Source organism: Sapajus apella, unplaced genomic scaffold (assembly GCF_009761245.1).
Source record: "Sapajus apella isolate SASKATOON/1434 unplaced genomic scaffold, GSC_monkey_1.0 scaffold80, whole genome shotgun sequence".
Lineage (NCBI taxonomy): Eukaryota > Metazoa > Chordata > Mammalia > Primates > Cebidae > Sapajus > Sapajus apella.
In genome coordinates, this window is record NW_022437020.1 from 362,032 (window position 1) to 385,779 (window position 23,748).

General features: G+C 43.1%; 1 protein-coding gene across 5 annotated transcripts in view; it reads left to right on the forward strand.

The window, feature by feature from the left end:
- Positions 1-23,748, forward strand: part of SV2B (synaptic vesicle glycoprotein 2B) — a 188,519-nt gene that overhangs the window by 106,781 nt on the left and 57,990 nt on the right. For all 5 annotated transcript variants that reach the window (XM_032252771.1, XM_032252766.1, XM_032252767.1 and 2 more), the window contains one exon: positions 15,967-16,796. In XM_032252771.1, coding sequence (XP_032108662.1) covers positions 16,346-16,796 — 451 coding nt within the window. In that variant the 5' untranslated portion in view covers positions 15,967-16,345. The remainder of the gene's footprint in view (positions 1-15,966; positions 16,797-23,748) is intronic.

Below are 23,748 nucleotides of genomic sequence, written 5' to 3' on the forward strand. Positions count from 1 at the left end.
GCTTTCTTTTTTCTTTCCTTTCTTTCTTTCTTTTGTTCTCTCTCTTTTTTTCTTTTTTCCTTCTTTCTTTCCCTCCCTCCCTTCCTCCCTTCCTTCCCTCCCTCCCTTTCTTTTCTTCTTTCTTTCCTGTTGGCAGTCTCACTCTGTTGCCCAGGCTGGTCTCAAACTCCTGGTCTCTAGTGATCCTCCCACCTTAGCCTTCCAAAGTGCAGGGATTATAGGCGTGCGCCACAGCACCCAGCTGTTTAGTATTTTTAAGCTAGACTTTCAACCAGAAGAATTATTTTTGAATGAACTCTATTACGGGAAAAAATGCATCTGAAATGCCCACCAGGTTATAACACCTCTTCTTTGGGGATGGAAGTACATTAGGAATATGGCCTGTTTATAGAGGCTCTCTTAGATAAACCCATGTAGTATGCTGTGAGCCCCCAGGTAGATGTGTGTAGCAGTAGAGGCTGCCATTTCAACAGCTCTTACTTTTCTTTCTGAAGAAATACTGCTTCTCAGGAAAAGCAACAGTAAGAACAAAAGCCTTCCAGAAAACTTGCTCTTTTTCTTCCTTGGGCTTAACCCCAAATCTCTCTGTGTTGGTTTCGCTTTTCAAGTTTTTAGGCATCAATTAGTGGACGCTCTGTTGTCACTGAAGTTCCTCTTCAATCTGGCCCTACTTTCCTTCCGACACATGTTTGCTGCCTTCCTACCAAAGTTCCTCCGTGCTCCTGCTGGATTCACTGGGCCCCATGTCAGTCCCATCATCAGATTAGTTGACATGACTCACATTTGCTAGGATTCACTGTTTAATTCTGCCAGTCTTAGCATTTACTTAGGGCACACGTGTTCCTGTGTCATCATACAGGGATGTGTTCAGTTGTTGCTTCCAGTAAATGCTCTTTGTTGGGTGTATTAACGGTAAGGTGAAGTGGAATTGTATAGGGATGTTCTGGTAGAGAATAAAGGAAGCTGGCTGGGCACGGTGGCTCATGCCTGTAATCTCAGCACTTTGGGAGGCCAAGGTAGGAGAATTGCTTGAGCCCAGGAATTTGAGACCAGCCTGGGCAACGTGGTAAGATCCTGTCTCTGTAAAAAATTAAAAAAAAAAAAAAAAAAAAAAAAAAAAAAAGGCCAGGCGTGGTGGCTCACTTCTGTAATCCCAGCACTTTGGGAGGCTGAGGTGGGTGGATCATCTGAGGTCAGGAGTTCGACACCAGCCTGACCAACATGGAGAAACCCTGTCTCTACTAAAAATACAAAATTAGCCTGGTGTGGCGGTGCATACATGTAATCCCAGCTACTTGGGAGGCTGAGGCAGGAGAATCACTTGAACCCAGAAGGCAGAGGTTGCAGTGAGCAGAGACTGCACCATTGCACTCCATTCTGGGCAACAAGAGCAAAATTCCATCTCAAAGAAAAAAATAAAAGATAAGGAAAAAATATTTAAAAACAGAAACTGATTTTAAAAAGAGAGGCTGGGCATGGTGGCTCATGCCAGTAATCCCATCACTAAGGGAGGCCAAGGCAGGTGGATCACTTGAGGCCAGGAGTTGGAGACCAGCCTGGCCAAAAATTAGCCCAGCATGGTGGCTCACACCTATAATCCCAGCTACTTGGGAGGGTGATGTAAGAGAATCACTTGAACCTGGAAGGCGGAGATTGCAGTGAGCTGAGACTGCACCACTGCCCTCCAGCCTGTGTGATAGAGTGAGACTCTGTATCTAAATAAATAAAAAATAAATAAATGGAATAGAGGAAGTCAGGATCCCAAGGGCAGGGCTGCTCTAAGTTTGCCCTCTTAATAGGACCGGTAGACTCATGTGCACATTTAACTTTTCCTGAAACTGGTGTTACTTTCCAACAAGATGCCTATCTGGAGGTGGGAGATGCGGTAAGGGTGCAGTTGAGGCAGTTTGGTATAGGAGGCGAGTTTGAATTCTGATTCTTGAACTTACTAGCTATATGAACTTGGCAAGTGACTTAACCTCTCTGAGCCTTCGTTATCTTATCTATAGAATATAAAAGTAAAGCCATATATCTCCTAGTGTTGTGAACTTGAAATGGGATGATAAATTTAAAGTACTCAGCTCAGAAAGTGCTACTTTCCACCTCAAAGGCAGCATTTCCTGTCTGGGTGGTCTTTGCCACATTTCCATAATTCATCTGTAATCCTCAAAAATTCTTACCATGTCCCTGGCAAAGCTCATATACCACTTCCTGTACTCCTCTTATGTAATTACTTAATTTTAAAAATTCAATTCATGTTTACTAACTGACTGCATTTATTTCATAAAGGTACTGTGTCACTCCTGTAAATATAGGGTTACTATAAAAAAAGGCAGTGAAAACAGTACAGTGTTACATTATTGACGGTGGCCAGATGCTGTTCCCTTTAAAGGCTCTGAACCTGAGTCTTGTTTCCATTTCATTAAAAAAGGACAATTAGCAAGTTAGCAAGGAAGCGGTAAAGCTGTGGTAGCCCCCAAAAGAGACTTTTTCCTTGATGATCAAAAGGGATTGAAAGAACAATGAAAATGGAATCACTGTTTCTCTATGTGATGCAATATTATTGAATGATGTGCTCAAACACCTTTTAAAGTCACGCCAGATACCATGAATGGTAACATCTTCCACTTTGGGAAACACTTAACTTGAAAATCAGTCATACGGGAACAAAATATCAGCTCGTGACTACTGGGAAGTTGACCGGGTCTGGATCTCTAGGGGAAGGAGCTGGCATGGACTGGTGGAGTGGGGTAGTGGTGACCCTAACCTGGGAATGGGGATTCAGGGCAGGACTCCAGCAGAGTGGAGATGCTAAAAAACCAGAGGGATTGGGCCAAGCATGGTGGCTCACACCTGTAATCCCAGCACTTTGGGAGGCCGAGGCGGGCAGATCATATGGGGTCAGGAGTTTGAGACCCGCATGGCCAAAATGGAGAAAACCCATCTCTACTAAAAATACAAAATTAGCCGGCATGGTGACACACGTCTGTGATCTCAGCTATTTGGGAGGCTGAGACAGGAGAATCACGTGAACCTGGGAGGTGGAGATTGTGGTGAGCCGAGATCATGCCATTGCCCTCCAGCCTGGGCAACAAGAGCAGAGCTCTGTCTCAAAAAACCAATAACCAGAGGGTCTCACCCAAGAAGGCCTCAGATTTGCTGCTTGTGGGGTGAGGTTAAGGGTCTTGTTGCCTTTAGGGTGTTGTATGCATCTCTGCAGGAATTAAGGAATATGTAGAAAACCATATCTGTGTGTTTGTTTATATAATGAAAACTATTTTTATTGAGCTCTTTCTTGGTGATAGGCACTGTGCCATGTGTTTTGAAAATATTAACTCATTTGATTCCCATAACAACCCAATGAATGGGAATCTTATTCTCCTCATTTCACACATGAAGAAACTGAAGCTTGAAGGTTCAGCAGCCTGCTCTGATTCATAGAGCTTGTGAGTGGCAGAGCTGGTATCTGTAAAGAAATGCAAGGCTGGGCGCGGTGGCTCACGCCTATAATCCCAGCACTTTGGGAGGCTGAGGTGGGTGGATCACGAGGCGAAGAGAATGAGACCATCTGGTCAACATGGTGAAACCCCGTCTCTACTAAAAATACAAAAATTAGCTGGGCATGGTGGCGCATGCCTGTAGTCCCAGCTACTCGGGAGGCTAGGGCAGGAGAATTGCTTGAACCCAGGAGGCGGAGGTTGCGGTGAGCCAAGATCACACCATTGCACTCCAGCCTGGGTAACGAGCAAAACTCCATCTCAAAAAAAAAGAAAAAAAAATGGAATGGGCAAGAGCTCACTTCAGGACAGCTACTGTATGGCAAGAAATACCATTAACAATTGTTTTCTTAATGAAATCAAATCAAAGTAGGACTGGCAAGCTGCCCCTAGTTGGTCTTTGTTGGGGCTTCCTTCCTCATTCTACTGGACCACTATTTAAGTGGTCCCCCAACCGTTGTGGGGTGTACTTGGCGCCTTAGTCCATCACTATAGCCACGGTGGTTCTCCTCGTTCTTTCTGCTCCTCAATGCTGCCTTCAGGAGCAAGCCTTCTGCCGGGCAGTTCTGTTTTGGATGAACTACAGGAAACACTGCTCAGTGATTCTTGATGCTGTTTACTAGTCATACTGCAGGCTGTGACCCTTGCTGCTGATCCCAGGGCCACAGGGTAAACAACCTCCCATAGCAATCCCACATCCGCCTCGGCCTCCCAAAGCGCTGGGATTCCAGGTGTGAGCCACCGCGCCCGGCCATGAATAGCTATTGACTGTGTTTGTTAAGCAAACATTTTTCAAGAATCTTCTATGTTCAAGACTCTGTGTTTGATTCTGGCTACTCAAAGATAAGTAAAATTCAGTGCTTTATCTATCTTGGACCTGCCCACAATCTCCTGGCAGAGAGAGACACATAAACAAAGAAACACCAACAATACCGGTATAATATGAGAACAGAGATCCGTGTGCAATGCCATGGGACCTCTGGGAGAATTTTAAATGCCTGCAGGAGGGTCACGTTCCATCTCCTCTCGGAGAGCTCACATTCCTCCTTCCAGGAGTCCTTCTCCCTGTGGTGGGGCACCTCCACAAGTCCAAGCAGCAGCCCCTCATCCCCGTCCCTACCAGCTTAGCTCCTGCAAGGACCTAACGAACACTCCGAAGGCTTGGGTGAGGTCTTCTTTGGCCTTGCACTTGAAACTGTCTCCTGCGGTAAGAAGAGCTTAGGCCAGAGGTTCTTGACTTTGAGTGAGCATAAAAATTACCTTGGGGGCTTGGAGATCGTGTTGATTTCTGTCCTCCTTCTGTCGTGGCAGTTTTGGAATGCGGGCGAGGTGTCTGCATTTAACTAGCACCAGGTGAATCTCTCCTGCGGGTGGTTTGAGGACCACAGTAGAAAACAAAGACTGGCTTGGCTTTGGAACACAGAGGAACAGAGAGGGAGAAAACACACTTTTCAGGGAGTAACAGGCAAACATTAACATCTTAACAGATAGTCCTGCCAGAGATATTTGCATAGTATAAATACATATTCATATAACATTATGGATACTATTAATATAATGATAAATACATGATTTATCTAGCATTTGTACCTGTATTAGAGTGTCATTATTTTCTCTTTTTTTCTTAAAAAGTCCTTCAAAACCATACTTGTTTTATTCCCATAATATTTAGCTGTATAAATATCTTCGTATTTATTTACCTAGCCCTTATTATGTGACATATGGCTTGTTTTCAAGGGTTGATATAATAAATAATGCTTTGATGAACATACTTCTCTATAAATTATTGTTCTGCTTTTGTATTTAAAACTAAGAACCATTTTGAAAATTCAAACTAAACTAACTCTGACATTACTTTGAAGTATTTGGTATTACTTCTCTTCGAAGTATTTGTTTTTTTCTCCAGCAAAAAAAAATCTCATTAAAAAAAAAAATCTTTTGGGACAGGATCTCATTTTGTCACCCAGGGTGGAGTGTAGTGGCATGATCTCAGCTCACCACAACCTCCGCCTCCCGGGTTCAAGCCATTCTCCTGCCTCAGTCTCCCTAGTAGCTGGGATTACAAGCACGTGTCACCACACCCAGCTAATTTTTGTATTTTTAGTAGAGATGGGGTTTCACCATGTTGGCCAGGATGGTCTTGGACTCCTGACCTCGTGATCCACCTGCCTCAGCCTCCCAAAGTGCTGGGATTACAGGCGTAAGCCACGGTGCCTGGCTGGTGTGGTTCTTATTTAATAATCAATTGTTTCTCCAATCTTGAAAACTGGCTTTCTGTTTCAACAAAATAGGAAGTAGACGGATGATTCAGCTTAGAAGAAAGAAGTATTTTTAATGTACTACTCATGAAGCAACACTGTTAACTGGGACAAGCGCAGCAATTGTTGGAAGCCTCAAAGAACACCGTCTCCCAGACCAGCCAAAGAAGCCCTGGTGTTTTCAGCCCATGGGTTGATGTAATCTACCCCAGAAACATCAAGCAGAGTATTTCAGGAAGCATCCCAGGTGGTCAAAACATATTTTATGGTCAGAAAGTTGATAACAAGTAACTTAAGCAGTTGGTAGAAACACTGCACCCCCAGCAAACTTAGCTGGGAATTTGTGGATATAAAAAGAAGGACCGCAGGAAAGTCAGAGAGTAAATGACTCTGTGTGTCCAAAGAACTAAACTTTTACTTTAACTTGTATTTTTTCTTTTTTCTTTTTTTTGGAGACGAGTTTCACTCTTGTACAGGCTGGAGTGCAATGGCACAATCTTGGCTCACCTCGACCTCCGCCTCCCAGGTTCAAGTGATTCTCCTGGCTCAGTCTCCCAAGTAGCTGGGATTACAGGCATACAGCACCTCGCCCAGCTAATTTTGTGTTTTTAGTAGCGATGGGGTTTCTCCATGTTGGTCAGGCTGGTCTCGAACTCCTAACCTCAGGTGATCTGCCCTCCTTGGCCTCCCAAAGTGCGGGGATTACAGGCATGAGACACTGCATCCAACAATTTAACGTGTATTCTTTCAACAAAAGTAAAGCATAGCATGAAACCAGTTCACCTATTTACTAAGGCGAAGGCACTGTGTCTCATGAGCCATTTTCAACTTCAGCAAGGCACTGAATAACTTTTCTTTTTTTCTTTTCTTTCTTTTTTTTTTTTTTTTTTGAGACAATGTCTCACTCTGTTGCCCAGGCTGGAGTACAGTGACATGATCTCAGCTCACTGCAACTTCTGCTTCCCGGGTTCAAGCGATTCTCCTGCCTCAGCATCTTGAGTAGCTGGGATTAGAGGCGTGTGCCACCACACTTGGCTATTTTTATATTTTAAGCAGAGTCGGGGTTTTGCCATGTTGGCCAGGCTGGCCTTGAACTCCTGACCTCAAATGATCTGCCCGCCTTGGCTTCCCAAAGTGCTGGGATTCCAGGTGTAAGCCACTGCGCTTGGCCCTGAATTGACTGTGTTCATTAAGCAAACATTTTTCGAGAATCTTCTATGTTCAGGACCCTGTGTTTGGTTTTGGCAACTCAAAGATAAGTAAAATTCAGTGCTTTATCTATCCATCCTGGCAGAGAGAGACACATAACAGACACCAATAATTCCAGTATAATATGGTAATAGAGATCCGTGTGCAATGCCATGGAACCTCTTGGAGTAATTTTAAATGTTTAAGAATAAACAGCCACCAAATTGCCAAAACAAATGGCCCATAAGTTTGTAAATGTTGCCCTTAACTCGAAAGAGACATTATCCTGTCATATCTTAACATAATAATAATGTTATTACATACTACTTAGATATACTTCAAAGCATTTTCACAGATATATGAGAAAATATCGAATCAGATGGCTAGACAGAGTATTAGAAATCATACAGAACAGTTCCTTGCTTGAGAGGTGAGGAGCTGAGAACTCCAGAAGGCGAGTGACTTCATTTAGGCTCCCTCAATGACTTTATGGCAGGGATGAGACCACGATTCAGGTTCTCTTTCCTACAGTCCAGTAGACTTTCTCTAACACAATAGGCTCTATTTTGTACAGAGTCCCATGCCCTCACTTAGTACTCACTATTGCTATGACCATCTCAATTAGGATGGGAACTAAAGTAAGAGGTATTTGTTCTATCATTGCCAGGATCATGGCTGAGACCCCTATAACAAAATACAGATTAACAAGAGAAAGGTACATATATTTATTTAATGTAAGTTTTATGTGACCATGGGAGCCTACAGAAATAAAGACGCCCCCAAAAACCAAGAGAACTGTTTATTGTTCTGGATAGTTGTGTGGCAGTGTGATTGGAGGACAAAAGGGCATGGTCTCATGAGAACAAGTCAGGAGAATTTGCTAAGGCCTGTCTGCTCAGTTTCATGTCTGTGTCCCTGTGTCTTCAGAGATAAGGATCTTTTCCTTTAGGTATAGGGTGGACAGCTCTGGAATGAAGATTTTATGACCTACTTTAGTCAGAGCATATTTTTACAATCTGCTTCAGGGGAGAAGGGCAAGGGGAAGGTCAGAGGGCACTTCCTACTTCTCTTGTTTACTCAAATGTCAAGGTGCCAGATTTTAGCGGGAATGTGTCTGGAACCTCATTCATCCTTTTCCACAAAGCTGACACGTATGAACCTCTCATTAGTGCCTATCTGAGTTTGTTGACTTTTCTGTTTCTTTATATAAAATAGAATCGCAATAAGGTTCTCAAATAACTTTTTCTCGGGCCTTATCCCTGTGCCTCTGTGTCCACCAAATTCTTGCCAAATAATTCCAGGAGTATGAGAAGGTATCCAGTTCTTCTAAGCATGGGTATGTTTGCCATTTTCTTCTTCTGCCCTGACGCGTTGGGATGAATCTCTTGTCAAAGCCGACTGCAACTGAAGTCACAGGTGCTACTGACTCCTGTGAAAGGGACACCAGATATGCTCAGCTCTCCAGGGGTGGGCCCTAAGGATGCTGGTATCTTGGCTGAGGGGACCGTCTTCCGTTATTGCTCACACCAAAGTTGCTACATTCTGGACTTTCTCTTGTTTTTTTTTTTTGAGACAGGGTCTTTCTCTGTCACCCAGTTATCCAGGCTGGAGTGCAGTGGCATGCTTACGGCCCACTGCAACCTCCATCTGCCAGGCTCAGCCACTCAGGCCATTCTCCCCCCTCAGCCTCCTTAGCAGTTGGCACTACAGGTGTGCACCATCATACCCAGCTAATTTTTGTGTTTTTCATAGAGAAGGGGTTTTTCCATATCACCCAGGCTTGTCTCAAACTCCTGGTCTCAGGCCATCCACCCAACTTGGCCTCCCAAAGTTCTGGGAGTATAGGCACGAGCCATGGCACCTGGCCACATTCTGGACTCTTAATACACCATCAAGATTGGACGGGACCTGGTGAAGAGTTCAGAATGATCCTTCCTTTCAGCAGTAATCCACTGGGCTATGATCAGGATGTGCTCTGTAATTCTCTCTTCTAACTGGAAGCTGTTGGTCCCTCATGCAAATAGACTCCAGGATGCTTGCCAAATGGGTTCTTGAGACATGACAAAATCCTGAGATGAGTGGAGCTTAGACTCTAGTGAAAAATCAAGCCTTTATTTAGAACAGCCTATATTCCATGGATGTTAATGACAATTCCAAGGAAAAAGAAGCCCATGATAGTGGGAAATACTGATTTTAATAGGTTAAATAGTTTTCTTGGGGGGTTGGGGTGGGGACAGCAACTTTATTGAGGTATATTTTATATTCCATAAAATTCACTTATTGTGTGTTCAACTTGATGATTTTTAGTAAATACATAGAGTTGTGCAATCATCACTATAATCCGTTTTTAGAACATTCCCATCAACACCCTCCCCATGCCCCCAAATTCCCTCAAGTTCACTTACAGCCATTCTCCACTGTCACCCACAGCTCTAGGCAACCACCAATCTGCCTTCTGTCTGTGGATTTGCCTATTCTGGATATTTCATATAAATGGAATCACACAGTATGTGGTCTTTTGTGTTTAGCTTCTTTCATTTGACATAATGTTCACCCAGATTGTAGTTTGTATCAGTAATTTGTTTCTTTTTATTGCTGATCAGTACTCCATTGTACTGCTCTTGGTTTATCCATTCAACAGCTGGTGGATGGGGCATTCCCAGTTTGGGGCAATTATAAATAATGTTGCTATTAACATTTGTGTCCAAGTCTTTGTGTGAGCATATATTTTTGTTTATCTTGGGTAGATTCTTAGAATGGAACTGGTGGGTTATTTGGTAAATGCATGTTTGGTGTTTTAAGAAACTACAAAACTATTTTCCAAAGCCTATTTTATGCTCCCACTGACAGTTTATGAGGGTTCCAGTTCATCACATCCCAGCCAACACTTGCTATGATCTGTCTGTTGATTAGAGCTATTCTAATGGATTGTAGTGGTATCTTAACTGTGGTGTTAAGCAGGTTTTTATTCAGGTCATCTCATGGCGTTTAATATAGCAATTTGCACTGTGAATTTCCAAAAGAGAATAGTGAATAGAAGATGGGGTGTTTCCCGAACTGACTTGCTCTTGGAATTCTATTTTTCATTGAAAAGAGAATATTAAAGGCCTAATCCTCTGCAGAACAGATTTTGGGAAGCATTACATCACCTGATTATAATATTATTTTTAACTTTGTTCTCTGTGATATTTAGTAATAACAAACTAAAACTGTTTGCTGGGTAATGATTTTGACTCATATAGCATAGATGCAGAGGCTGATAGAATGTCAAAGTTAAAGGAGGATGCTTAAGAGGTTAGCAGCATGGGAGGTAGTTGTTTTCATGAGTAACTCAATGTTAGTTTGTTTTTCTCTGTACCTGGTTTCCTAGCCCGCCCCTGTCGGGCCCCAAATCTCATGGGGCATAAGGCTGAGCTCAAGTGTAGAACTTGGCTACATTTTAATTGTCAATACTTAGATAATAGTCATAATTTTTATTTTATTTCTCATTTTTGTTATTTTATTTTACTTATTGAGATGGGGTCTCTGTCTTTCACCCGTGCTGGAGTGCGGTGGCATGATCTGGCTCACTGCAACCTCCGTCTCCTGAGATCAAGTGATCTTCCTTCCTTTGCCTACTGAGGAGCTGGGATTACAGGTGTGCACAACCATACCTGGCTAATTTTTTGTAGAGACAGGGTTTTACCATGTTGCTCAGGCTGGTCTCAAACTCCTGGAATCAAGTGATCCTCCCACCTCAGCCTCCTAAAGCACTGGGATTACAAGGGTGAGCTCCTGTACCCAGACAGTAATCATGAGACAACACCAATGATAGCTATTAGATCAGATTTACATTGATCATATCTGTGCCAGGCACCGTGCTGAGCACTCCTCATGGATGATCTCAACTGAATTCTCACAATGCCCCTCCAATGTAGGCAGTATTGTTATAACCATTTTACAAATGCGGAGACTGGGGCACAGAGCAGTGAGTAGCTTGCATGCAGGCAGTAGATGTGGCAGAGTTGGGATTTGAACCGGGACCCTCTGAGACCAGTCTCTGCTGTACATCTCACCATCACACTAAAAAGGTGGATCAGTCTGAAAAAAGTTTTTTTGTGCTAATTACACAGGAATGATAGGATGCTGGAAAAATTTGCAGTACAGAATTTGGCTCCTTAGGGTCATCCATTTTCTAGTGACTCTTGGCTTTTCCTTCTTGCCTGATAGGAAACGCACCGCTTGTTCTCCTGTGGCCGTCCCCTTGTGTCTGTCCTTCCAGCCCCATGGCCATCACCCTTGTCCAGGCCTCACCTCACCTCACACACACACACACACACACACACACACACACACACGCACGGACACACACATGCATACATGAAGCTTCTACCAGGTTTCATTGTCATTAGATTTTTTATTAAAAACCAGAAGCACATCCTTACCAATAAGATATTTCCAAAGCCTTCTCTGCTACACTGCACTGCTGTGTCCAGTTTAACAACCTTCACTGGCTCTCTTTGCTCAAAGAAAGTTTCAAATCCTGAGCAGGGTATTCAGACTGACTTCTGCCTCCTTCCCCATCATGTCTCCCATAACCTCCCACTCTTGAATCAGCTGCTGTAGGCCACCTGGCCTCTTCACTGCTGCCAAGACAAGCAAAGCCATCCTGCCTCCATGCCTCTGCGTTGCCCTGTCCTCCAGCCTGCCACCCCTTCCTCTCCATTATTTGTTTCTCTGAGCCCTTTCCTGGCCTTGGACATACCTACTACCTCTAGGATACTATTTCAGCAGATCCCAGCCCTTAGGACCCCTCCCTCTTCTGGAACCCCTTGGAGAAAATATCTGTGACCTTTTGCCATCTATCTAAGTTCTTCAGCCTCAGTCTTAGTTTCTGTAAAATGGGTGCAATAATAGTCTCACCTCATAAAGTTCTTGTGCAGGCTAAAAGATATAAAGCACGTGGTAAACTTAGCACAGTAGGTGGCATAGAGCCTTAAGGCAAGTATTCAGTAAATGAAAGATACTATTATTGGTAATTAAGTTTGTAATTTTTATTACCGCACAATGGTTTGTGTTATTTTAATCTAACTCTCTCATGAGGGGTAGAACTTCTGAGAATGGGGGTCAAGTCAGGTCATAGTTCCTGTAATGCCTTCAGCACCAAGATCCCAGGGCATGCTTGTGGAGGATGGGTGAGCAAACCCTAACCAAAGAGCTGGAAGCCCAATGTCAATGTGAGCTCTGCCAGCAACTCACATGTGACCTTGACCCGTCTTCTTGGCATCTTAGTTTCTTTCGCTCTGTATCATCCCTAACATTCTGTTTGAACATGGATTTCAAATCCAAACCCTGATATTGATTCTCTGTGTTAGTTTGGGCACATTCTTCAATCTTCTTAGTCCTCAGTTTCTTAATCTGTGAAATGGAGAGAACGATCTTATTTTACTATTGGCTTTGAGAATACATGAGGTAGTGCTTATACAATGCTCACCTTGGTACTCAATTTAGTTGCATTGGTGGATGTTTTACCACAGCTGTTTAGTTGATAAACATTAGGCTTGTTGAACCTATTAGTTTCCTGGGTCTGCCATAAAAAATACTAGCAGTTGGATGGCTTGAACCACTGAAATGTATTCGTTTCTTAGCTCTGAAGCTTAGATGTTCAGAATCAGGGTGTCAGCACACGTGATTCCTTCTGAGAGCTGTGAGAGAGAATCTGTTGCAGGTTGGGAGACATTGGGCTTGTAGATGACACTCTTCTTGGGTCTTCACGCTGTCTTCCTTTTGAGCGTGTCTGTCTCTGTGTCCTTTTCTGAAGACCCCAGTCGTATTGGATTAGGACCCATCTGAATGATCTCATCTTAACTTGATTACCTCTGCAAAGACTCTCTTTCCAAATAAAATCACATTTTGAGGTACCAGCAGTCAGAACTTCAACATACCTTCACGCTATAGGGACACAATTCAGCCAGTACCATTGAAAATGATTAATAGTTGTATTTCTTAAACGAAATAGAAATGAAAAAAGTCACCAGACAGTGATTCCCCTTTACTCTGCTGCACTTGACATTCATAGCAGTTCTTTCAACTGAATCAGGTGAGTGGAGTTAGGTTTGATGAAGATCCTCTTCTTTCTGCGATGCAGCTCCCAGAACCTTTGCCTTCAGTGGTGAGTCCCACAAGTGCTTCTGGAATTCCAAGTCTGTTATTTCTGGTTCATGATGTTATAGGCCCCCCAGGATGGAAATAACACATCAGGCCTCAGTCCGTTGGTGTTCTGTCTCCGTTTTTTATAACTCTCTACAAACTCTCATGCTGTATATATTCCTTCGGTGGTCCCTAAATAGATGTAATAAAAGCAGATTTAGAATCTGACATGGTTCAGGCCAACATGGTCTAACAGAAATTCATTTACTGGAGATGGTGAAAAATCTGAAAGAATAGAATACAAATCATTTCTTAGTAAACATTTCTTGCCAGCTTCTTTGGCACTGTTTCTCAAAGTGCAGTCCTGGATTCCCTGTGTTGTTTGTGGAAAATGCAGATTGCAAGGCCCTGACCCCACCCTGCAAATTCAGTGTCTTTCAGAGAGGGGTCCTAGCATTGGCATTTCTGTTGAGCTGCCCGTGTTCTGAGAGGTGCTTCACCCTGCAGTGTTTGAGAACCACTGGTTTCCATCCTCTCAGAAGGAAATGCATTGTGTTGTCTGAGTCGGATGGGTCTCAATGTTAGAATCTGTCCAGGGCTGAAGATTGGGAGTGCCAGGCAGCAGGTGTGGGGCAGAGGGCCCAGGGATAGGCTGTGGGCAGAGGGAGGAGTCCAGCAGCCATGGCGAGGACTGGTGTGCCCAGTCCTTTGTCAGGTGACATCTGCTGAGCATGCTAGGACAGTGGATTTCAGGTGTGACAGGGAGGTGTGTGAATGTTGATGGCATGTGTACTGTCGCCAGGTGGTTTGACCTGGCGCATGAGTCTCTGGCAGCCTCGATGTGTGGAGGTCTGAGCATTATCCCTATCAGAGGGTCCAGCAGCTGGGAGAATTGGGGTGGGGTGGGGGGCCCTGAGGGGCTACTCTGCAGGGCAGGTCCTCAGAGCCACTTGGAGAGAGTTGTGTGCAAATTTGGATTTCTGAGCTTAAACCAGCACTTCTGCATAATGCTCTGGGAATCTGTATTTTTAGAGCTCCCTAGGTGACCTAATGTAACAGTCCCTTGGGATAGCATTTGGGAAGCATGAGGACATTGGAGGAGCTGGCTTTGGGACCAGTGAGCTGGTCCTAGTGCTGTGACCTTGATCACGTTACTAACCCACTCTGAGACACAGTTTGATTATCCCTCAGATGAAGATACAGATACTTTTTTCTTTCTTTTTTTGCTGTTGTGAGAATTAGGGATGAGAGATGTGATGCACTTAGCACATTTTCTGGCGCACAGTAGCACACAAGAAACGGCGGCCCACACCTTGTGAAACCTGAGATTCTAGGCACAGTGACAGTCCCCTGGGTAAAGGAGTCAACAGAGGGACTCTGATCGAAATTGGGATAGAGGATGAGACGTTGGCTCTAGACAACGTTGCCTCCTACTGTCCAGAATTGGAACTAGGAGGAAAAAAAAAAAGCAACACTCATGTCCAGGCTTAAATGGTATTTACCTGTGCAGACGAGGCACTATTCTAAGCACTTTATACGCAGCTGTATGAGTTAAGTTCTATAGTTATCCCATTTTACAGATGAGGAAATTGAGGCTTGGAAAGGTGCGTGCATGGTCACAGGACCATTGAGCAGCAGAACTGAGTTTCACGCCCAGGTCGTCTGGTTGTTTCCCCATCCCCCCGTTCCCGCCTGTTTACACCTGACGTGAGGACAGACTGGCCTTTGAACCACAATGCTGAATCTCATAAGTAATCTGGGACTCATGAAAAATGCTTTTGGCTATTTTTTTTTTTTTTGCCATACATTTCTAGATATAAAATTGAACAGCCACTTCATGACAAAGTTAGAAAAGCTAGCATTTTCTTTTTATTCTTTTTTTTTTTTTCTAATATGAAGTCTCACTCTGTCGCCCAGGCTGGAGTACAGTGATGTGATCTTGGCTCATTGCAACCTCCACCTCCTGGGTTCAAGCAGGTCTCCTGCCTCAGCCTCCTGAGTAGCTGAGACTACTGGCATGTGCCGCCATGCACGGCTAATTTGTTGTATTTTTAATAGAGATGCGGTTTCACCATGTTAGCCAGGTTGGTTTCAATCTCCTAACCTCATGATCTGCCCACCTTGGCCTCCCAAAGTGCTGGGATTACAGGTGTGAGCTACCGCCCTCAGCAAAAGCTGACATTTTCTTTTCTTTTTTTTTTTCTTCTTTTTTCTTTTGGAGGTAGAGTCTTGCTTTGTCACCCAGGCTGGATTGCAGTGGCATAATGTTGGCTAACTGCAACCTCCACCTTCCGGGTTCAAGTGATTATCCTGCCTCAGCCTCCTGAGTAGCTGGGACTACAGGCATGTACCACCACACCCAGCTAATTTTTTGTGTTTTTAGTAGAGATGGAGTTTCACTGTGTTAGCCAGGATGGTCTCGATCTCCTGACCTTGTGATCTGCCTGCCTTGGCCTCTCAAAGTGCTGGGATTACAGGCATGAGCCACTGTGCCTGGCAAAAGCTGGCATTTTCATAACAGAAACTGAGCTGTAATAACCTATACTATTGCCAAAGCTTGATAAGTTCTAACAGAAAATCTATCACACAAAATCGTCTTATAGTGAAAATCCCTTGACCACTTTATCTTTCATTCTTGCATAAGATTTCACCCGCTTCATGGGTTAATTAGCGCTTCAAAAGGCCTCTCTGACCACTGTTCCTTCTCTCTTAGCCTTAGTCTCACTGATTGAATCCTCATTCAGTTGATAGACATTTGAGTATCGGATCAAGATTTCCCCACCTTACACATGAGACGTTGGCATTACCAAATATATTGGCTTACTTCTGAGAGTATTTTGTCAGAATTTCGACCTTTTGTAACATTCTTCTCTATCCCTTCTCTCTGCTCTCAGGGCATAACCTTCAGTGGCAGAACAAATCAGGCCAGCACACAGTCTGCCAAGTCCTGCTTGCTCCCTGTCAAGAAAAACAGCTGGATCCATTTCTAATTAACACTTCCCAGTACAACACGTCTGAGTCACTGAAGGAGACCAGAGCCTGAAACTTTTCAGACTTTGAGTGCAGAAAGATATTCAGGTTGTCTTTGCACAAATCCGATTGATTTGAAAGACAAAGTGGGAGAAAACGAGTGTCACTGTCACCTAATAAGTCATACCACATATTTCACGTTTGAACTACATAATGAATGATGGTTATTGAAATAGCCCAAACCTCTACCACAGAGCAAGGGATTTAGCTCGAGAGGCAATCAGGCCGTCGCAGAGCCAAGGAATGGATGACTACAAGTATCAGGACAACTATGGGGGCTATGCCCCCAGTGATGGCTATTACCGTGGCAATGAGTCCAACCCGGATGAAGACGCACAGAGTGATGTCACCGAAGGCCATGATGAGGATGACGAGATCTATGAGGGCGAGTACCAGGGTATCCCTCACCCAGATGATGTCAAGGCCAAGCAGGCCAAGATGGCATCCTCCAGAATGGACAGCCTTCGGGGCCAGACAGACCTGATAGCTGAGAGGCTGGAAGATGAGGAGCAATTGGCCCACCAATACGAGACCATCATGGATGAGTGTGGCCATGGCCGCTTCCAGTGGATTCTCTTTTTCGTCTTGGGTTTGGCCCTGATGGCCGATGGGGTGGAAGTGTTTGTGGTGAGTTTTGCCCTGCCCAGTGCAGAGAAGGACATGTGTCTGTCCAGTTCCAAGAAAGGAATGCTTGGTAAGTGGAAATTTCCAATGATCATTCGCTTTGGGGCGTTAAAAATATGAAAAGGAAGGAGAAGTTAAATGTATACAGTATCTGCCACTGTTAGACACTTTAAATATATCACAAGGTACCCATTTTGCTGTTAAGAAATTTTTTTCTTGGAGAAATCAATTGATTGGCTTAAGTTTGCACAGCTAAGTGTTGGATTTCTATTGAGGTGTATGAGCCTCACTGAGATTTCTATTGATTTATGAGCTCTCAGTTTGCTTTCCAGATCTTGTTGCCTCCTTGAGAGTCAGATTTCTCTCTTCTTCATATTCAACCTCCTTCCATGTTCAGATGACAAATACATTTTGGGAGTGGCAAATGTGAGGGTGGCAAGTGAAACCTTCTTCCGTGTCCTAATGACAAATACATTTGGGAAGAGATCTCTGGCTAGTCTCTACCACTTGGTCCTTCTGTCTTTCCAGAATCTGATGATGTCTGTTTCTGGTTTCTCATGTACGTAAATGTTAGTAGGCTGAATGCCCACATACCCTAGGGATGAAAATGATGGCTTGAGCACACCAGTGATGTCCCAGCAGGCTGCTGGGAACCATGCTGTGAATCACAGATGGATTCTACATGATAACAGACCAGCTTTGCAAATCAGTTAAGGGATCGGCACCATCAGAGCCCAGCATGAGCATCAGGCTGAGGCAGAGAGGATTTGTGAAATTAGAGGATATACATGAATGGTGTGCTGTAGAAAGCTTCATCATCATATAGACAAGCATTTGTCTTTAGTCACCAAATGTCCTGCAAAACGTATCTACCCTCTAAATTTAGAGTCCATGAAATTAATTGTGAAGCAAACATGCAATTACTGAGAACTTACCATCAGTCAAGTTTTCATTCAAGACCAGGATGTGCTTATGACCCTCAAGAGCTCAAAGTCTATCTAGCAATTCAGCTCCTTCATTCAACAAATAGTTTTTGTTTACCTTATGCTAGTCTCTATGCTCAGGACCTGGGAAGAAAATAGCTTTTGTCTCTCGATTTCTATGTAGTTGAAGAAACAGACATTAACAAGCACAGAGAATTATTTAGTTACTGTAGGGACAGGCTCTATGAAATACCTGGTGCAATTTAGGTCCCCAATACTAGCTATAGAGCAAGAGCTAGCAAACAGCTCTGTGAGGACCCAGATAGTCAATATTGTAGACCCGGATGGTCTCTGTCACAACCACTCAACTCTGTGACTATAGCACAATAGCAACTTTGAACAACACATAAACAAATGGGTGTGACTGTGTTCCAATTAGACTTTATTGACCAAGACGGTCCGTGGGTCAGATTTAGCCTGTGGGCTGAAGTCTGCAGTTCCCTGATTTAGAGCCACTGTACATAAAATCTAGATATAAAATAGAGAACATCTGCCTAAAGAATTGTCCCTGGGACTTTTAAAAATGGTTTTACACATTTGTGTTTAACTAACGGTCCGTTTAAAATGATTAGAGCTGTGTCAGCTGTGACCATTAGGGGACAAAAAGAGGCAGAGCGTATGCAGGCGGAAGAAAGGACTTGAGAAGCAGTTTTCAAACACCAACACATTTTAGTACAGTTCTTTTTCATATTAAGAAATTCTGCTACCTGCTTTTAAGTAAATATAGTAAAATTTTTTAAAGGACAAAACCAATCATCAAACAACAAAACCCCAATCAAAACAAAACCATCTCCAACTGATGTAAATATTTCCGAGACATTAATTTGTTTTGCAGTATTCCCAACTGAAACCTTGGGTCCCTGTTAGTCCAAATTGGCAACGTTGGTAATGATTTCATGCCCTCCTGGTCTCTCTGGCACCGTGGTGCCTGGCAGCCTCATTAGCAGAGCTGCAGTATGGTTGTGACTCCTGCTGGCTCCTAGGGCAAATGCTGGGAGTTGAGGGAACATGGTCTTAATCCGGGGAGTCCATTTTTTTAAATTTTGCTTTTAGTGTCTGCCCAGAAGATGCTATGACTCTGCCCAGGAGGAGCAGGCAGACCCTTTGAACAGAGATGGACTTCCTTTGTGCTCATGTTACCCTCTTGTGGTCAAGAAAATGAGTGTCTAAATGGATACAGGGGGCTGGATGATTTGAGGTTTTCATGAGGCCAGAATTTCCACACACTGTCACATGTCACCTTCGGAGGCACCATGGTGGTTAGATGATCTTTGTCCTTCGGTGTAAACATGCAGAAACAGATTCAGAGAGTCTTATTTAAGGTCACATAGCTCGTAAGTGTCGAGCAGGGGTTTGACCCCAGGTCTAGTTGACTTCAAAGTCTGTGCCCATTCTGCCACACCATACAGCCTTTCTCTCATGCCTGGTTTGTGGAAAAGAGGTTATGCCATGCACAGGCTGCTCTGTGTGTCATCAAGCACCTTATTTTGCTTGGGACACCAGACTGGTCCCAACAGAAAGGGAGCATGGTGTGCTGATAATGATGTGGGCACTGGAGTCTGACCTCTAGAGTTTGGCAACTGGGTATGTCCTGTGTCTCATAGATCCACTAGCTACCTTGGGCAAGGTATGACTCCTCTAATTCTCAGTTTTTCCATCTGTAGAATAAGAGCAGTAATAGATCGCCGTGAAGGCTAAATGAGATAACACAAGTGTACAGCAGCCAGCCCATGGTGCCCTCTCAATGCTTGGTTCTTGTTACTTTATATTCTGCCATTCTCCCTTCTGGCGTTTGCAGTGAATTATAGGTGCAGTGAGGTGACAAAGCAACATGGCCCTCGAGCCAGTTGCTTGGGTTTCAGCGTTTGCTGTGCCAATTCTTAGTAGGGTGATTTTGGGAAAGTTGTATGGCTTCTCTGTGCCTTGGTTTCCCTGTTTGCAAAATGGAGATAATAATGATATCTACTTCATAGGATTTTTTTAAAGGATTAAATGAGGTTAATCCACTTAACGTGGCTAAAACAGTACCTGCGCCTAATCAGTGCTCATGATATCTTGGTTATTATTATTGTTGATTGTGATTGTTATTATCACTAAACTGATTGCTTGTTGATGATTCAGGAACAGATTTTCTCAGGTGAGACTGTAAATTTCTTTCAGCCAGTGTTTTTTTATGGTAGACTTCTAAGGTCAAGCTATCCTTCCTTAGCTAGTGAAAAGGCCATTTATGTTTCAGTGCTGCTCACTTAGTTCTCTCTTATGCCATCGTCTCTCTATTTTAAAAAGAAACTCTCTGGTTGGGTGTGGGGGCTCCCGCCTGTAATCCCACTGCTTTGGGAGGCTGAGGTGGGAGGATCGCTTGAGTCCAGGAGTTTGAGACCAGCCTGGGCAACATGGTAAAACCCATGTCCACAAAATACAAAAGAAATTAGCCAGATATGGTGGTGCATGTCTGTAGTTCCAGTTACTTGAGAGGCTGAGGTGCGAGGATTTCTTGGGACCAGGAGGTGGAGGTTGCAGTGAGCTATCATCATGCCACTGTACTCCAGCATGGGTGACAGAGTGACACCTTGTCTCAAAAAGAAAAAAGAGAGAAAAAGAAACTCTCTGAAAGTGATGCCTTGACACTTGACGTCTACATGATGGCCTAGGAAAGGAATTCAGTAAGAGAAATTTCCACTCCCAAATTCAAGTGTCAAATCATAGGATATTTTGTTATTTTCTTCCTGTAAATGAATGAACCAGTTCAGAAAATAAAGAAATGTACCTTGGCCAGGTGACAAAAATATCTGGGTGCTGTCGTCCTACTTTTCTGAGCTTTTAGAAGGATGAAAGTTTGCTTCTCTTGAACATTATTTGCTATTGGATATTCATCTAGAACTGTCTCACTTGGGGAAGAAAAAGGTCTGTGAGTATGTGGTTAGCATTGAAGGCTCATCCCTGCATAGTGTCCAGCAGTTGGTCTCCTTCAGCTTTCCATGAAGGACAATGTGTTCATTTGTTAATTAAAGTCTTCCTCCATTCTTTTAAAAAATGAACATTACCACACGCCTGGTACTCCTCTGGTCTATAGCAATACTAGGAGTCAAAGTCCTGGAACTCAGTGAGTTTTATTCTAATGGTGGAAATAGAGGTCACACAGAAATGTAAAAGACAAGCACCACAATATAATTGTTCAATGCAGCAGTCAGTCTTAGCACTTTTATTGAGATAGGAAAGAAACAGAGACAGTGTTAAGGGATAGAGCTTGAGGTTGAGGGGGCTCTAGAGTTAGGTGACTTGTTTTTGCAATTGCTCTATTAATGATTGTGTGACCTTGGGCCAGTGTGAAGTCTTCTGAGATGTCACAATTTTAGGTGGTTGTTGAGTGAATCCATATGTATTTTAGCCTTTCATGTGATCATTATGTATTTTCTGGGTATGTGTAAAAAAAAAAAAATCACCCAAAGAAATGACTAAGGAAGCTCAGGGCTATGTGGCAGGATGAGCCATTTGGTTCTTATAAATGACATCACTGGCAACTCAGAGCCTTCTCTCCCTGGAGCTGTTACTTTTAAATGGCAAAAACCAGAATTGCTTTTGCACCAACCTATAGGATAACAATATTGGTGACACGTAAGACAAACCCACCCCATCCTTTTCTGCCTGCATTTGATAAACTGACACCAAGTTTTCATAATTGCAAATAAACACCTTAACCTGGAATTCCCTAACTTCTTGCCTATGAAAGTGAGCTTCACTTTCAGGGAAGAGTTCCAGATTTTGCCTGCAGAGTTTTGATTTCTTGGAAGGACCCAGTGACTTGTTATGTATTTTATTGGCTGTTAGTTTCTTGCCATCTGCAGTGAAAAGACTATGGGAGTTCTACCTTTCAGAAAGGGATTCAGAACCTAACAATTGACACCTGGGGTGTGGTATCTCTGCCAGCCACATGGAGGACACAGAGTAATGTCAGATGGGACAACTGCCTTAGAATGAATTGTGAGTTGAATTTCCATAGCAGCTCAGAGATGGATCTATTACCCTGCTGTCATGAAAGATTATCCTATGATTGTTTTATATGCAAATTCTAGCTGAGCATCAGGGCAGAATGTTTGATTTATGATCAGTGTTTTCTGTAAGCCTAAATTCATTGTCAGTTCCTGAAAGAAGGAGCCACTCTGTGTCTCAAAAGGGAGTGGCATGGGTGGGGGGTCGCTTGTCTGGCAGAAAACATGTCCTCAGTAAATACCTACTTACTCATGATGGTGAAATCCACCACTGGGAATGTCCATGATTTCTTTCTGTGTTTGATTTATATCAGTTGTTCTTATTTATATTGTTTAGATCACCTGATTCTTTAGGATAGACTGATTACTTGATGCTCTTGTGAAAAAATAAAAACAACAAAAGAAATAGAATAGACTTAAAATGAAGGGCTCCCCTAGCAGGCATATGCGGATTGCCATGTTTTAGGAGTGCAGATTTGATTCCACTGGCAATGGAGAGCTGTTCAATGGGGAGCTATGAAATATGCCTTTGAGGAAGGAGGTGGTAAGATGCGGCCTGCGGCTTTAGGATGATCCCTTTGGCCCGGTAATTTTGGTACTGGGAGTGCTTCTAGAGGAGCATAATTCTGAGGATGAGTTTTCTGAATTGGTTCTGGGGTTTTTGGAACTGGCTTCTTAATCCAATTAGATTTAAAGGTACTTTCTTTTTTGAGTGTGACATATTGTTGCAACAGTAGTTCTTTTTGAATTTAAAATATAATTTCAACTTTTATTTTAGATTCAGTGGGTACATGTGCAGGTTTGTTACCTGGCTGTAAGGCTGAGGTTTGGGTTACAAATGATGCTATCACCCCGGTAGTGAGCAAAGTACCTAACAGTTTTTCAGTTCTTTCCCCTCCCTATTCCCTAGTGTCTATTATTCCCATCTTTATGTCTGTGAATACCCAATATTTAGCTCCCACTTATAAGTGAGAACATGCAGTATTTGGTTTTCTACTCTTGCATTAATTCACATAGGATTATGGCCTCCAATTGCATCCACGTTGCTGCCAAGAACATGGCTTTGTTCTTTTTGATGGCTGTGTAGTATTTCATGGTGTGTATGCACCACCTTTTCTTTATCTAATCCTCTGTTGATGGGCACTTACGTTGAGTTCATGTTAAAGACACTTTTGACTTTATTTCTAGGAGTACAGAGATAGCAATGACAATACATAAAATATCCCTAGATACACCTAATCAAATACTTATAATAGGCAAGAATCTGGGTGACCAAGTACATGATACCTTCAAACATTTTTGTCAAACTAATGAGTATAATGACTTTGGCTCATAGCACTAATGTTCCTGGACAATATGGGGAAAGAAATGAATGAGCCCAAGGATTCAAATTCCCAGCTCAAATGCTGGATAAAGGATTTGAAAGGTTCTGTGTTCCCCTTGAAAGAGATCCTTATCTATTGAGATGGCTGAAAACTAAACCCAGAATCTCATTCTGTGAACAGCTGAATTACAGTGCAAATTGAATTCCCAGCCTTGCAGGTATCTTCTGTTAAAGTGAGAACACTGACTGGGAATGAATGAGATCTTTAAAGTTGGCATGAGGTTGTGTGGGAAGACTTAGAAGCTAACAGTTGACCCCTGGTTGTGGTATCTCTGCCAGCCACATAGAGGACACAGAGTGATGTCAGATGGGACAGCTGCGTTAGAATAAATTGTGAGTTGAATTTTCATAGCAGTTCAGAGATGGATATATTACTCTGCTGTCATGAAAGATTATCCTATTTACCAATTTACTAATTATCAGAATAAAAAATATGTTATTTATTTATATTGATTCCCCTATATTTATGCTTATATTTGCTTCCACCGTGGAAATCTTCACCAAGAGTAAAAAGGACTCATAAACCCCTTGACCCACATGTTGGAAAATATGATCTTCTGGACCACAGAAAGCACAACAGGAATGAATAGGAAGAATTCTTAAGTAAACTGGCATATTCACTGAGGATGGAGGTGGAAGTTGTAGGGTTGGGTGTGGGCTGAAAAT